Source organism: Babylonia areolata, chromosome 2 (genome assembly GCF_041734735.1).
Source record: "Babylonia areolata isolate BAREFJ2019XMU chromosome 2, ASM4173473v1, whole genome shotgun sequence".
Classification (NCBI taxonomy): Eukaryota; Metazoa; Mollusca; class Gastropoda; order Neogastropoda; family Buccinidae; genus Babylonia; species Babylonia areolata.
Window position 1 is genome coordinate 61418816 of NC_134877.1, and position 15000 is coordinate 61433815.

Consider the following 15000-nt stretch of genomic DNA (forward strand, 5'->3'; position numbering starts at 1 on the left):
ATCAGATGAATGATTCCCTGCAAGGTCACGCAAGTTATGATCAAAAACCATATTACATAATTTGAACATTTGCACATAGTTATCCAAACTCGTGTATATGTACACATATACACAGCTATGCACGTACATACATGCACATTTAAATACACACACACCTATGCACTCGCGCATATACACGCACGCACACACACACACACTCATGTAAATATTGATGACATACTTATCAATCCAACAGATACATACGACGGACTTTCAGAGCTTTCTCAAGGAACAGAGCAAGGCGGATGACCAACGTTTTACATTCTGATGCAAATAGCATTGTCAGCTTAAATTGTGATGGATAATTATAATATTTGGCAGGGATATACTGTTCTCTTAAATCCAGGTACTTTGGACATTGTAGGACAAAATGAGTTTCAGTTTCTATTTGAAATTCACAGAATGGGCAAAGCAGCTGATTTACTGACAAGTTCCTTCTGAAACGCAACTTATGGACATACAATTCAGACACACCCAGTCGCATTCTGATCAGACTGACTCTGTCTCGCAAATGATTTACTAATTGTAAGTATGGAGATAAAATAAGATCACTTTTAAATGTTCTATAGAATTGAAAACGTTCACTGTGCAGCATATCAGAAGACCACTGTGTTTTGTATTCATTAATTAGCTTATTTCTCAAGACTTTTAAAAATTCATTTTCGTTACCGACCCCTTGGTTTTCCCAGACCTCCCCAAAGCCAAATTTATATAAGAAAAAGCAGACTGATGATGCCCAAGTGTTCTTATTACTGTAATGGTAGTATAATAGCATTTTATAAGCTTTGTGTGGTAAGCGATGAGGCGGCATTTTCAAAATTTTCAACCAATACTTTATGCTCTTTAGGTATAGATTAACATACAGTGGGAACCGTCCAAGTTCTCCATATGCCATTATGTTAGGTGTTCTTAAACTAATATTCAAGAATCTTTTCAAAGCAAAAAGGTGTACCTTTTCCACAGTGTCAACATTTGCAATGATTCCCCAAACCTCAGCCCCATAACTAAGTATTGGCTGGATCTGAGCATCAAAAAGTTTGAAGAATATAGTAGGTGATTTTTCTCCTAATGACCACAGCAATCTAAATATAGTAATGACTCCTTTCTTCGCTCGACTTGCCATGTCATTCAAACTGTACGTGAAGGAAAGTCTGGTGGACATGATAATTCCTAAGTACTTATACATGTTAACAACTGTAAGCTTGTTCTGGCCATAAAACCACGTTTCCTTTTCGGAGATATAGCCACCATTTCTAAATATAACAACATTTGATTTCTCTAAGTTAACTATCAGCCCAAGTTTCTTTGCTGTGTCGAACAGAACATTTAACTGATTCTGGAGGCCTACAATCGAGTCAGAAATCAAAATAATATCATCAGCAAACATAAGAATTAGGATTTCTAATAAATCAGGAATAAGTTGAATACCATGTTTACCTTTCTGAATGACTTCTTCTGCTAATTCGTTTATAAAGAGGGAAAACAGAACTGGACTACATACCTCTCCTTGCTTTAACCCTGAAGGACACATAAATGAATCACTAAGTTCACTGCCAGCTCTAACTCTTGCTTTCACAATGTTATATATGCTTGTAATGGTTTGGTACATTCTCCCATTAATTCCCCTTTTCTTTAGAATTTTCCATAAGTTTATACGGACAACAGAATCGAAGGCTTTTCTAAAGTCGATAAAAGCAACATATAATTTTTTGTGCAGCAACAATTGCTTTTGAACCATGGCGAATAATGTAAAAACATGATCAACTGTGCTATATTTCTTTCTAAAACCGGCTTGACAGTCGTTAATGATATTGTTACGTTCAATCCATTTATTCAATCGTTCGTTTAATACATGGCTGTACAGTTTACTGCATATATTCAACAGGGATACCCCTCTATAATTATCTGGTAAATTTTTGTCACCTTTTTTAAATATGGGATGGATGATAGCTTTCGACCACTGTAGGGGATAACTTCCAGAAGAGAAGAGTTGATTGAACAAGAGGACCAAAAATGGAGCAATCACAGTGATAGAATTTTTAAAGATTTCTCCAATGATCCCGTCAGGGCCCGCTGTCTTGCCGTTTTTCAAGGAACGAACTGCAGCATAGACTTCACTTTCAGTAATGTCACAGTCAAGTGAATCAGTGTTGAGTTGGCTTTGCTCGTTACTGATAGGTTCTTCAGACTGGCTGTCTACATTGTCTGACAGGTCATTGTTCGCCTGAGACTGAAAAACCTGAGAGAAGTATTTATACCACTCATCTATACTTACGTTATTTACACCAGATTTTCTGCCTGAAAATGATTTGAGTTTGCTCCAAAATCCAGTAGGATTATTAACTTTCTCATGCAGTGCGTTCAACACCTTTTTACGATGGGTTTTCTTTTTCAGCCGTAAGAGCTCTTTGTATTCCCTGCGTTTCTGGTTATACGCAGTTCTAATAGTTAAATTGTCATCCTTAAGTTTGTAGTACTGTCTCAAATCGTGACGGAGATCTCTTCTGTGTTGGTTACATTCCTGGTCGAACCACGGGTCGGTTCGTACATTTCCTATGGTAATGTTTTTTCTCATACAATCACTAGCAGAAAGCAACGCATCATTAAAAATTTGTAAGGCTTCATCAACATTATGATTCACCAGGTAAGAAGCTCGTTCCAAATGGATTTTAAATTCACCAGACCCCAGTTTTTCTTTAAATTCCTCGGTTTTTTCTTGGTCCCAAACTAGTTTTTCAACTTGGTAAGTATTCTGAGTATGACATAATTCAGCTATATCTGCTTGACAGTGCATGACAAATTCTACAGGCATGTGTTTTGATTCAATCCTTGGTCTAACATTCAGGGAAACACAAGAATTTAACAAACAACGTGATACTATGACATAATCAACAATACTGCATCCTGTAGAAGAAATGTAAGTGTAGTTACCAAAATCAATGTCTTCTTTGATAGTACCATTTACAATGGAAAGATCAAAAGAACTGCAAAGATTCAATAGATATTTACCAAAGTCATTCTGAATGTTATCTTTTGATGAGCGATATACCTTGTATTCTCTATCATCGTCTAGTAACACATCTACCTCTATATCATTCTCTATTGCATTTTCACCCCCAGTGCGTGCATTAAAGTCCCCAAGTAACAGAAAAGACATATTTCCATAACACTCTATCAAATCCATAATACATTGTTCTACAATAGCAACACCATTTGATATCTCTGTATTGCAATAATAGTCAGAAGTACTCGGTGGTAAATACACACCAAGTAGCATTACTGGCAATTCTGTGCCAAACATATCTTTGGACAGTCTTACTGCTATGATGTTGTCATACTCCACATCTATTTTTTCAACATACTTGGAAAAATCTTTCTTCACAAGGAGTGTCAAACCTCCGGACAGTCTTGCAGTTATACCATCCGAGAGTCTAACACCCGGCACAACAAAAGCATCATAATCTGGGAACAAATGTTCTAGAAACCGAGTTGTAAACGTTTCTACAAGAAGACAAAAATCAAAATTGTTGATATAAGATCGTAATTCATGGTTATACACATGGGAAAGCCCTTCAATATTATATGTGACAAAGTTAATATTCTTCGTGACATGAGCCTGGCCGAATCCCTATTGGTTATTTTGTTTTGTGGTTCTACCTGTTGCTTCCTGAATGGTAGTTTGTCGTTTAGTTGTGGTTGCTGTACACGAGGCACTTCTCAGCCGAGCTGCCGGCGCGTCACGTGCACTTCTGTCTCTGGAGCTCCGTGTCTTGTGCACTGCTGTGGCCTTGTCTTGGCTGTTGCGTTCTGTTGCTGGCTGTGTGTGTGGTTCCGTCACCGAGTGGTCTGTCACGTCATCTACCTGTTCTGCTGTGTTTGTGTTGCTATAGTCAGTTTCTCTCGTTGCCTCACAAGTTTGTTGTGGTTTTGTGTTTTGCTCGTTGTTTGTTTCCGTGTCGTTCTGTGCGGTATAATGTGGCTGATTGTCAGTGACGGTAACGTCAGTAACAGTAACTGTCACGGAGGGCGTGTCACTGTCAGATATCTGTTGTCCGCATACATAAACTTCGTTGTCCGCAGCAGATGTTTTCTCTGTGTTTTTAGTGAGGGTATTGTCTTTGCTTTCGTCAATCTCTTTTTCAGTCTCTTTGTCAGTTCCTTTGGCAGTCTCTTTGTCTGTCTCGGTAGATGTTTGTGTAGTACTGTGTCCCTGTGTCATAGTATCATTCATATTACCTGTTTGAGTCACGTTAGTGTTATCAGACCGAACACTGATGACGTTGGCGTTTCGTGTTGATGGCAATGGTGGGAAGTGATGCATAGAAGCATAGTGGGGGTATGGCTGGACATGGTAGTTCCAATCCTGCATCTCACTCCCGTTATGATTCCAACTCTCGCCCCCGTACCTCCTGTAGAAGTCGGCTGATGGTCCGTCGTCGTACCGGTGGTCAGGGTACCAGTATCCGTGGTGTGGCTCAGATGTCGGCCCGTCACCCCGCTCTCTGAGGTTTCCTCGGTCACTGGTGCCGGTGCTGCTGCCGGTGTTGTAGTAGGCCCTGGTGTCGTGCTGGGCGCGCCCCCTGTGGTCCCCGTGTCCCCGCTGCCGCTGAGAAATGTGTGGCCGCTTCTGTTCCTCCACCACCAGCCTGTTCCCCCTGTAGTATGCGTGCATACCTTGGTGACGGTAATCTTTGATGGTTTCTCTCTGCCTGTCTGTCAGATCTGCAGCCACGCTTACGTCTTTTCTCCGCAGAGCAGCTTTACCCTGTGTCAAGAGTGCCATTTTGTCTGACCATCGTGTGAACTTGACAATCATCGGCGGAGGGCGGCTATTATTGTCGTTGTAGTGTCCGAGTCTGTGTGCACGTACGATGTCATCACGGCACCACACTTTACCTGGCACTGTCCCTTCCAACACACTGAGAACGGCCGTCACGCATTCGTGGTACGACTCGGGGCTGGATGTTCGAGGAACATTGAAAAACTTCAGGTTTTCACGTCTCGAAAACATTTCAAGTTTTTCTATCTTGTCCGACAGTTTTGCTGTGGCTTGTGACAAACTGCCTTCCAACCGGCTCACAGCTTGCTTTGCGAGGTATGTTTCATGAACAGCAGTTGTCACCGTTTCTTCAAGTGATGATGTCTTGGCACGCAGCTCGTGCATTTCGCTCTTTAGCTCACACACTGCCTTTTCTAGGTTGGCTGAAATTTGCTGTGTCACTGCTGGAAGACGACAGTCCAAAACTTTGTAAAGTAAATTTTCAAAATCCTGCTTTTGCGATTGAAGTAATTTTTGAATATTTTGTTCGTTGATGACATCAAAAGAACTTGATTCCATTCTTATCGATGGATCTTGTTTTAAAAGACGCAATTAACAAAAATAATAACAATTTTTTGGGAGAGCTCCGAATCCGCGTCTTACCAGGTCTGTGAACCTGAACTCACCCGGAGAGAGAGAGAGAGAGGGAGAGAGAGGGGGGGAGAGATAGAGGTGGAGAGAGAGAGAGAGGCTGAACTGGCGAAACGGGAAAAAACCAGGTTGGCGAAGAGGACAAAAGAATCAAACTCCCCAGACTGAAACCTTTGAGGGTGGCGGCACCATCAAACAGCAGGTGAATCGGAAACAGGTTAATCGGACCTGTCCCGCTGACCGGTATACCCGTCGATCAGAGAAGGGCTGTCACCTCCTTTTTTTTCAGTTTCAGTTTCAGTTTCTCAAGGACTGGGGAGTCACTGCGTTCGGACAAATCCATAATACGCTACACCATATCTTTCTAAGCAGATGCCTGGCGGGCAGCATAACCCAACGCGCTTGAGTGCATGCATAATATGATTGTGTACCTAGCACAGTGTCAGTTTGATTTTTTTCAGTCCAGTCAAACTTGAGAGAAAGGGCGAGACCGGGATTCGAATGCCGACCCTCGATCACGGACACTGTATTGGTTGATAAGAGTCTTCCCCACCCCACTCTGCCACCTTCTCCCTTCGTCATGTCATTGAGCTTACTTGTAAGGATGTCAAGTCACCGTTCTTCGTTTGAAATTTGCGGGGCGTATACTGCTGAAGAAGCCGGCCGCATCGCCGACGAAAGCTACGCAAGTGAGTAACTTTCTTTGGCTGAGAGATCGGTTTAATTAAGGGGGGACACGGCAGTGCAAAAGAGACCAAAATGATGATTTTTTCATGATTTGGGTTTTTGATGGATTTTGATTCTTGAACATCTCTTTTATCATATGCATAATTTTTTCCACTGTAAAGATGTATTTAACAATGAAAAAATTGCCAATAAAGATTGCTTGCTGAATTACGAAAGTGTTTATTAATAAATTTTTGTTCAATTTCGACGCAAGTCGTCAAGTTTCTGGCCTTGACAACATACCTTGGACTTGCTCAATGATGAGTAAACCTACAACCATGGGACTTTGCATGATTGTTTTATGACATATTATTGAAGTTTTGTCACGAGTATGTATGAAAATATTCTCTGGGTTTTAATTCATAGCAGTTCCAATCTTTTTTTTTTTTTCGCAATACCAAAATTTCAAAAATCCATAAAAAGTACAATAATTGAAGAATCAACACAATCTCACGTGAAAATGAAGATAAGGTCATTGTGTATCAAGTCCACATAACAAAATGTGTCCGCATGCACCACAAACCCGATTTCTTTGATACATTGTTTGGCGGCCATTTTGATTTGTTTCCATAGCAACGGGTATTCACAGAAATCAAAGAACACCTTTTTTTTGTGTGATCCACAAGTGATGATACACCTAGTAGACACACACAAAAAAAGAGAGATATAGTCGGAGAGAAAAAAAAAGTCGTTATTTGACTGTAGTGTCTGGCCTTGGTAGTCATTATTGCATTAATTTTGTTCACCAAATTCAGACACATCATTGACATGTACACAAACAGCAGCAACTGTCATGACAACTGGGCCGGCCACGCTCATCTCAGCTCACCAAGCTTCAGCGCGGGTCAAACAAAACTGAAGTGGAAGCAGATGGGAAAAGGGCAGGAGAGTGTCAGGTATTGCTCAGTTAATCATTTTAAATTCAGTTCAATTCAAAATACTTTATTGTCTGCTTCAACCAAAACAGAAACTTCTCTTTAGGCTCACTTAACTCTCTCCATACGAACGGCGAAAGAGACGACGTTAACAGCGTTTCACCCCAATTACCACCATCAAAATATTGCAAGCGGAAGGCTCTTATACTGAAGCGGTGAGTGTTGACAAAGAATACCACAATTCTGACGACGGAAGCTAAAGGTTGGGTCATTGAGACACCCACTGGACATCCGAGGGGTACTGAGTACTGAGTGAGTTAAAATAAAATAAATACCCGTCAGCAAAAATCAAAGAGAAAAAACGAACAACTGACACACTCTTCACTGATCACCACGCACACATCAATTATTCTGTAAAAAGAAAAACATGTGGGTAAGATACTAATACATTATGCTTATGATTTATAGTGAAACAACTGTGTTTGTGTGTTGTGTGTGTTTAGTGTGTGTCCGGCGTGCGTGTGCATGCACCGTTATGGTGTGTGTGTGTGTGTGTGTGCACGCGCGCGCGCGTGTGTGTGCCCGCGTGCGTGAGTGCGCGCGCGTATGTGTACGTTTCATCATACATTGCTACGATAAGTTCTTTTCTTCGTCTGCGTCCGTGGACTGCAAATCCCATTGTTCGCTCAACGAGCGTGTGTAAACTTTTTTTCATTTTCAGTTATGTTTTCTCTCATTTTTATTCATTTATTTTTTATTTATTTTATTTATCCTCACGGGGGCTGAAAGCTCCCACCTGTTCACGCGAATACTACATACTACGGGTGGGCTTTTCACTCCATGGCCGTTTTTATATCGGCATTAAATAGGCAGCCTTACACAGTATTCGAAGAAATGAGTGCTGGGTGTGTGCCGCATGTCCATGTCATCATCCAGGCTGACGTTGTCAAAAACCAAAACCAAAACAAACAAACAAAAACAAACAAAGAAAAAAAACAACCAACCAACAAACAAACAAACAAAAATCTGAGACATGCTGAGACACGTTTTTTTTTTTTTTTTTTTTTTTTTTTTTTTTTTTTGTAAATCAACAACAATGCTAGCCTGTTTTTTTTTCTTTTCTTTTTTGTTGTTGTATTTCTCATTTGCTTTCGTTTGCTTCCTTCACATCATTGTTTGTCGCTTGTGATCATGATATCTTGGAAAAAAAAAAGAGGAAGAAGAAGAAAAAAAAGCAAAAAAAAAAAAAAGCAACAAGGAATTGATACGAATGAATAGGGTATCTCATCTCACTGTGCCGTCTATATGCTCTTACTTCCTGTCCCATGCGGCCATGAGAGGCAGGGAATTGTTTGCAGGTGGGGTGGTTTCTGAACCCCCCCCCCCTCTCTCTTTCTCTCTCTCTCTCCCTTATCGCGTTAAACTCTTCCTTAGTCACTGGGAAATTAATGTTGTGTTGTGTTGTGTTGTCTTGATTGTTTGTTGTGTGTGTGTGTGTGTGTGTGTGTGTGTGTGTGTGTGTGTGTGTGTTGTGTTGTGTTGTGTTGTGTAGTGGTGTGTGTGTGTGTGTGTGTGTGTGTGTGTGTGTGTGTGTGTGCATGCGAGTGTGTGTTGTTTGTTTGTGCACGTGCTTGCGTACGTGAATGTTTGTAAGAAGCCGTGAGTGTGTGGGTGGGGTGGGGGGTGCGGGGGGTGCGGGGGGGGGGGGGGGGCTGTCCGTCTGTCTGTGTCTATGTCTCTCTGTGTGTATATATTAACATGTGTGTGCACGCGCGTGCGTGCGTGCGTGCCCGTGTGGGCGAGTGTGTAATAAGCGTCGTGTGTGAGTGCATTCAGTTTGGCGATATCTTTGCGGTACACATCAGTTGATCTGTCACAGTTTCGGTCGGCTGATGCTACTTTTCATCATCCTCCTCGGCAATGACTGTGTTAACTAGTTAGAGAAGAAGCCTTTTATTCAGTGGCTGTGGAACTGAGCTGAAAATGGGTTGTACAGTTCGCTCACTAATGTGTATCCGGCATCATTTATCAAGACCAGTTTTATGATGACAGAAGAAGGATGAGGAAGAGGAAGAGAAGTGGGGTGAGGAAGAGGAGGAGGAGGAGGAGGAAGGAGGAGGAGGAGGAGGAGGAGGGTGAAGAAGAAGATGGCGCAGATGAAGAAAAGAAGGCTATGATGATCATGAAAATGATGGAGACGAAAATGATGATGATGATGATGATGATGATGATGACGATGGTGTTGATGATGATGATGATGATGATGGTGATGATTACGATGGTGATGTAAATGAAGAAGAAGAAGAAGAAGAAGAAGAAGAAGAAGAAGAAGAAGAAGAAGAAGAAGAAGAAGAAGAAGAAGAAGAACAACAACAACAACAACAACAACAACAACAACAACAACAACAACAACAACAACTGCAACGGAGAGAACCAGGCTCCCGTGTAACCGGGGGTGAAACAGTAGGCTTTTTCGCTGTTGCAGCATGTACGCAGCTGCTTACACACACACACACACACACACACACACACACACACACACACACACACACACACACACCCAGATTGAGAGAGAGAGAGAGAGAGAGAGAGAGAGAGAAAGAGACAGAGACAGAGAAAGAGAGACAGAGAGAGAATGACTGAATGAATTTATGAATGACTGAATGAATGAATGGTTCTTTCATATATAGGCCATAATCCCTCATTAAGGGGTATTTGAACAGTAACAAAAGACTACAGCACAATTTGCTGATAGATAAACAATGGAAACAAGTCGAGAGAGATAGAGAGAGAGAGAGAGAGAGAGAGAGAGAGAGAGAGAGAGAGAAGACAAGACAAATTCTTTATTATCGAGGATAATAGATAAGCACTGGCGCACTTTTTTTCCATCCAGTCCCCGCCCTGAAACAGGGTCTACACTACACAATACTACATTATATATGTCATTGCATGTACTACACAATGCTACTTAAAGTCATAGAATGCGAATACTATACTACTACATAAAGACATAAGCATGGTAAAAATAAGACACACACACACGCGCGCGCGCGCGCGCGCACGCACACACACACACACACACACACACAGGCACAAGCATGGTATTAATAATCGACATATAACCCCCCCCAAAAAAAAACAACAAAAAACAAAAACTAAAACAAAACAAAAAACAAAAACAAAACAAACAACAACAACAAAAAAAAAACACAAAAAAACCCACAACCAAACAAAACAAACAAACAAACAACAACAACAAAAAACAAACAAAAAACAGAACACACTCATACACACACACACACTCTCTCTCTCTCTCTCTGTGTCTCTGAGAGAGAGGAGACAGACAGAGAGAGAGAGAGAGAGAGAGAGAGAGAGAGAGAGAGAGAGAGAGAGAATCTGTACCTTGTCTTCGTCGGCTTCGTTGCTGTCACACACTTCCTCTGGGAAAACAACCTCTGCAACAACCCGCCAGTCCAGCCAATGCATAACAGTGACACTGACACTGATACAACATGACACAACTAAAACGCACAACACTTCACAACGCGACTAAGTATGCCTACATGGCACCACAGCACAACACGCACAGAACACACAACACCAGAGCAATACATAGAAGCATAACAGCTCAGAGTGAAGACAAGTCAGATCAGTACATACATACAACACATCACAACCCGAAACGTAAAAGAAAATGCTCAGCAGAAACCAACACAGGTCAGAACTACACACACACACACACCGACACCGACACCGACACACACACACCGACACACACACACACACACACACACACACACACACCGACACACACACACACACATACACACCGACACACACACACACACACACACCGACACACACACACACACACACACACACACACACACACACACACACACACACACACACACACACACACACACAGAACACAACAATACACAAAACGGAAGTACTGATCTGTTTTAACTTTCTCTTTTATATGCTGTTGTGGGAGTCTCGCTGTAAAAAACACAACAACAAAACAAACAAAAACAACAACAACAACAACAAAGAAGAATACGATGAGATTGTGAACGTCTGCAGCAGGGATGTGGGTGTGAGACAACTAGATAACTTAAATGCCGGAATTAAGGGTGGAGATTTTTCCGATCTCCCAGGTCAACATATGTGCAGACCTGCTAGTGCCTGAACCCCCTGCGTGTGTATGCGCACGCAGAAGATCAAATACGCACGTTAAAGATCCTGTAATCCATGTCAGCGTTCGGTGGGTTATGGAAACAAGAATATACCCAGCATGCACACCCCCGAGAACGGAGTATGGCTGCCTACATGGCGGGGTAAGTAAATAAAAACGGTCATACACGTAAAATGTCACATGTCTGTCTGAGTGTGTATGCGTGTGCGTCTGAAATCTGATTGAATGACACAGGAAACGAATGATGAGCGCCCAGTGGCAGCCGTCAGTCGGCTCTACCCAGGTAAGCAGCCTGTGGTGCAAATGTCCCCGTGCATGTAAAACGCTTAGAGCTTGGTCTCTGACCGAGGATAGGCGCTATATAAGTATCCACATCAATCAATCAATCAATTACACAATGTCAGAGAACGAAAGAAAGCCACGTGTATTTGATTGATTGATTGATGTGGATACTTATATAGCGCCTATCCTCGGTCAGAGACCAAGCTCTAAGCGCTTTACATACACGGGGACATTTGCACCACAGGCTGCCTACCTGGGTAGAGCCGACTGACGGCTGCCACTGGGCGCTCATCATTCGTTTCCTGTGTCGTTCAATCAGATTTCAGACGCACACGCATGCACACTCAGACAAACATGTAACATTTTACGTGTATGACCGTTTTTATTTATTTACCCCGCCATGTAGGCAGCCATACTCCGTTTTCGGGGGTGTGCATGCTGGGTATATTCTTGTTTCCATAACCCACCGAACGCTGACATGGATTACAAGATCTTTAACGTGCGTATTTGATCTTCTGCTTGCATATACACACGAAGGGGGTTCAGGCACTAGCAGGTCTGCACATATGTTGACCTGGGAGATCGGAAAAATCTCCACCCTTTACCCACCAGGTGCACCGAGATTCGAACCCAGGGCCCTCAGATTGAAAGTCCAGCGCTTTAACCATTCGGCTATTGCACCCGTATTTCACGCGAAAGCAGCCACGCTTTGGCAAATTATCAAGTTATCAGCTTCTAACCCTCAGAAAAGCGTTTCTGTCTTCCAAAATCAAAAACAAGCAGATTAAAATGCTGCTTTATTCTAAAGCCAATTGAGTTTTGAAACAACAATTACGAATAATTATGTGACTAAACAAAAGTATGTGCTTGAGTGTATGACTTGTGTGCGTGATATGACATCTTCATTCAAGATGATGTTTGATTTCAGAATGTTATTTATGCATATCCGTCAACTGTGATGTTTGGCTGTGATGATCTATGTGTGATTTACACTGTTAACTTTTAATTCTTTTTGGTCAAATGTGAATATTGTATGTCTGGTTTGCTCGAGGACGACATCTAGGCATTTTGTCTTTTATGTATACATGCTGATTGAGTAATATTCTCGTGTATTGTTTATGTGTTTTACACCACAACTGAATTTCCCTTATTGAGATAATAAAGTATTCTGTATCAAGTTGATAGAAGAGGCCCCAGTCACCGTTCAAGATGTTAACATACTTTGGAAAATTATTTCCTCCTTCATAATTTTCCTTTTGAAAGTGGGCTGTTTATTTTTCACAAACATAGGCCATTGTTGTCAACGACGCTATGTCTATCCTTAGGTCCCTGTATCCCCCCCCCCCCAGTATCCCCCCCCCTCTCTCTCTCTCTCTCTCTCATGCCAAAAAAAAAAAAAAAAAAAGGTTCTCTCCTGACACATCCGCAAGGCCCCCTTGTCCTGTGTGTGTGGTGCTTCAGTTGAAGATGAAAATCATTTCCTTTTTATGTGCAAGGCTTTTGAAGAAATTCGGAAGAAATGCGTAATTTTCAACGAGTAAAATAGCATTTAAAGAAAATGGACCTTACTAGTATGGTTTCGATAGATGACGAAATAAGAAAAAGATCACTAGCGAGATTTAATTGTCTAGATTGGAATTGTCGGAAAAAGCAATTAAGATTCGGAAGCCTGATAGTTATCGAAAAAAAACCCACTGTTACCCTGATGTCAATTCCACAGTTTACATGAATGATTTTGTAGAAAGTTGAATGGTCGAAATGTGTCATTCGATTTGTATTTGCCTTGCACAAGGCAATGATAAACCCTGAACAACCGATACAAATGTGTGTGCGCGTGTGAACGTGAACTGAGTGAGTTGTAAGCGTACATGTGTGTGCCTGGTATTTAAATATGATTGCGAAGGTAACGTTACAGTTGCATTGGCCACCCTTTAAGAATGTATGAATGTGATTGTAGATGTTAGCATTCATAGTCCTGTTTTATGTTGTTTTTCTTTCTTTTTTGTCGTTGTTCTTCTTTTTTACTCTTTGCAGTGTGCTAATCTCTATGTAAACCGCTGTTATTCTTTTGTTCATACATTGTCCCCCTTGCCAAAGGATAGCATTGTCAATGGCAATAAAACAATGTCCGTGTCCGTGTCCCTCTCTCTCTCTCTCTCCTATATGATCTGGGGGTAAAACTGATTGAAACTAAGAACGATCAGAATCCACGCCTTTTGAGATTCAATCTACTATTGGCATTTAGAAGTGAACCTGTCTTGACTGACGTGGCTATATTAGTGTAACTAAGACAACCAAGATACAATCTTCAGCGATGTTCTGTTTGGCGTCAAGAGTAGCCTACAAGATGTCCGCAAGGAAGTTTTGTTTTCTCATACAGTCCTTGGTATATATATATATATAAGAAAAAGAAAACAACTTGCATGTAAGAAGGGACAGTCGACCTGATCTTCGACAAGTTAGAAATAATGATATTATAAAAAGAAAAGAAGAAAAAAGTTACTTTAAAAATGTGATGATGTAACAGGCTACGAACATAAATATTCTCTGATATGCTGTCCATTACTAATAGAAACAGGTAAAAATGTGAATGAATGAAAGGTGATTCTGAGACACACAAAAAAGCAACAAAAAAGCATTTACAATGTCAACGAAAGAGTAGACTACTTCATCCACATCGACACTGAATTTAGGATATCTTTACACTGATGTGGACCAACGACTTAGTTTCATAATGGCGACAAAAACAATTCTCTTTAACGACTGAATTGCCAATTATGCTACCAGGAACGTCGAGTAAAATTGTTTCCTTTTCATTTCATCTTTTTTTTTTAGATACTTTTTTTCATACAGTACACAAACACTCACGTAAAACGCGAGCTAGAAGTCGAATGACAACAGACATAGGACATACTTTGTGTTTTATTAGCTGCTGAATTCTGCTCAAACTATTACTGTTTCACCACTTCTAATTTCTCACCTTCATACACATGCGATGACAGAGCTGTCAACCGCGCGTCGGCGTTCACTATTACCACTGTCTTGTCATCTGTTTCTTCAGTCATCTTGACGCAGCAACAACAAGTCTCTCTCTCTCTTAACTTCTGCAGAAAGTGGACCCGCTCAGTGTATCAAATTCAACACCACTTTTCTCGAGTCTGTCATTCTCTTTTTCTTTAATCAACAAGCTATAATCTTGTTGTAGTTTTAATTTCGTAGAAACTATAGAATCCGTTGATGTTAAAACACGGAAAAGAAGTCCAAACTGTAGCGTTTCACTTTGTTGATGATTGTTTGAACAACCCTTCGGAGCCCAAGCTCATCTAAATTGATTAAAATGCTAACTGTTGAAGGGTGCGTTTGTTTTTTTCAGTCACTCGTGCGACGATCAATGAACACTACAACCTTTCGCCTTTCAGTGGCCGAAGGAAATGGGCCTACACTAACTTTGCCAAGACGGAAGGTCCGGC

The 15000-nt window shown here is 41.3% G+C and overlaps 1 protein-coding gene across 2 annotated transcripts in view; it reads right to left on the reverse strand.

Moving 5' to 3' along the window:
• Positions 1–14970, reverse strand: part of LOC143275888 (uncharacterized) — a 40978-nt gene extending 26008 nt beyond the window's left edge. Inside the window, exons 1-2 of one of the 2 annotated variants that reach the window (XM_076580206.1) lie at positions 14511–14970; positions 10453–10505 (exon numbers count right to left, since the gene is read on the reverse strand). In XM_076580206.1, the coding sequence (XP_076436321.1) occupies positions 10453–10505; positions 14511–14595 (138 nt within the window). In that variant the 5' untranslated portion in view covers positions 14596–14970. The remainder of the gene's footprint in view (positions 1–10452; positions 10506–14510) is intronic. The other variant, XM_076580216.1, reaches the window with a different exon arrangement.
• Between the last annotated feature and the right edge of the window lie 30 nt (positions 14971–15000).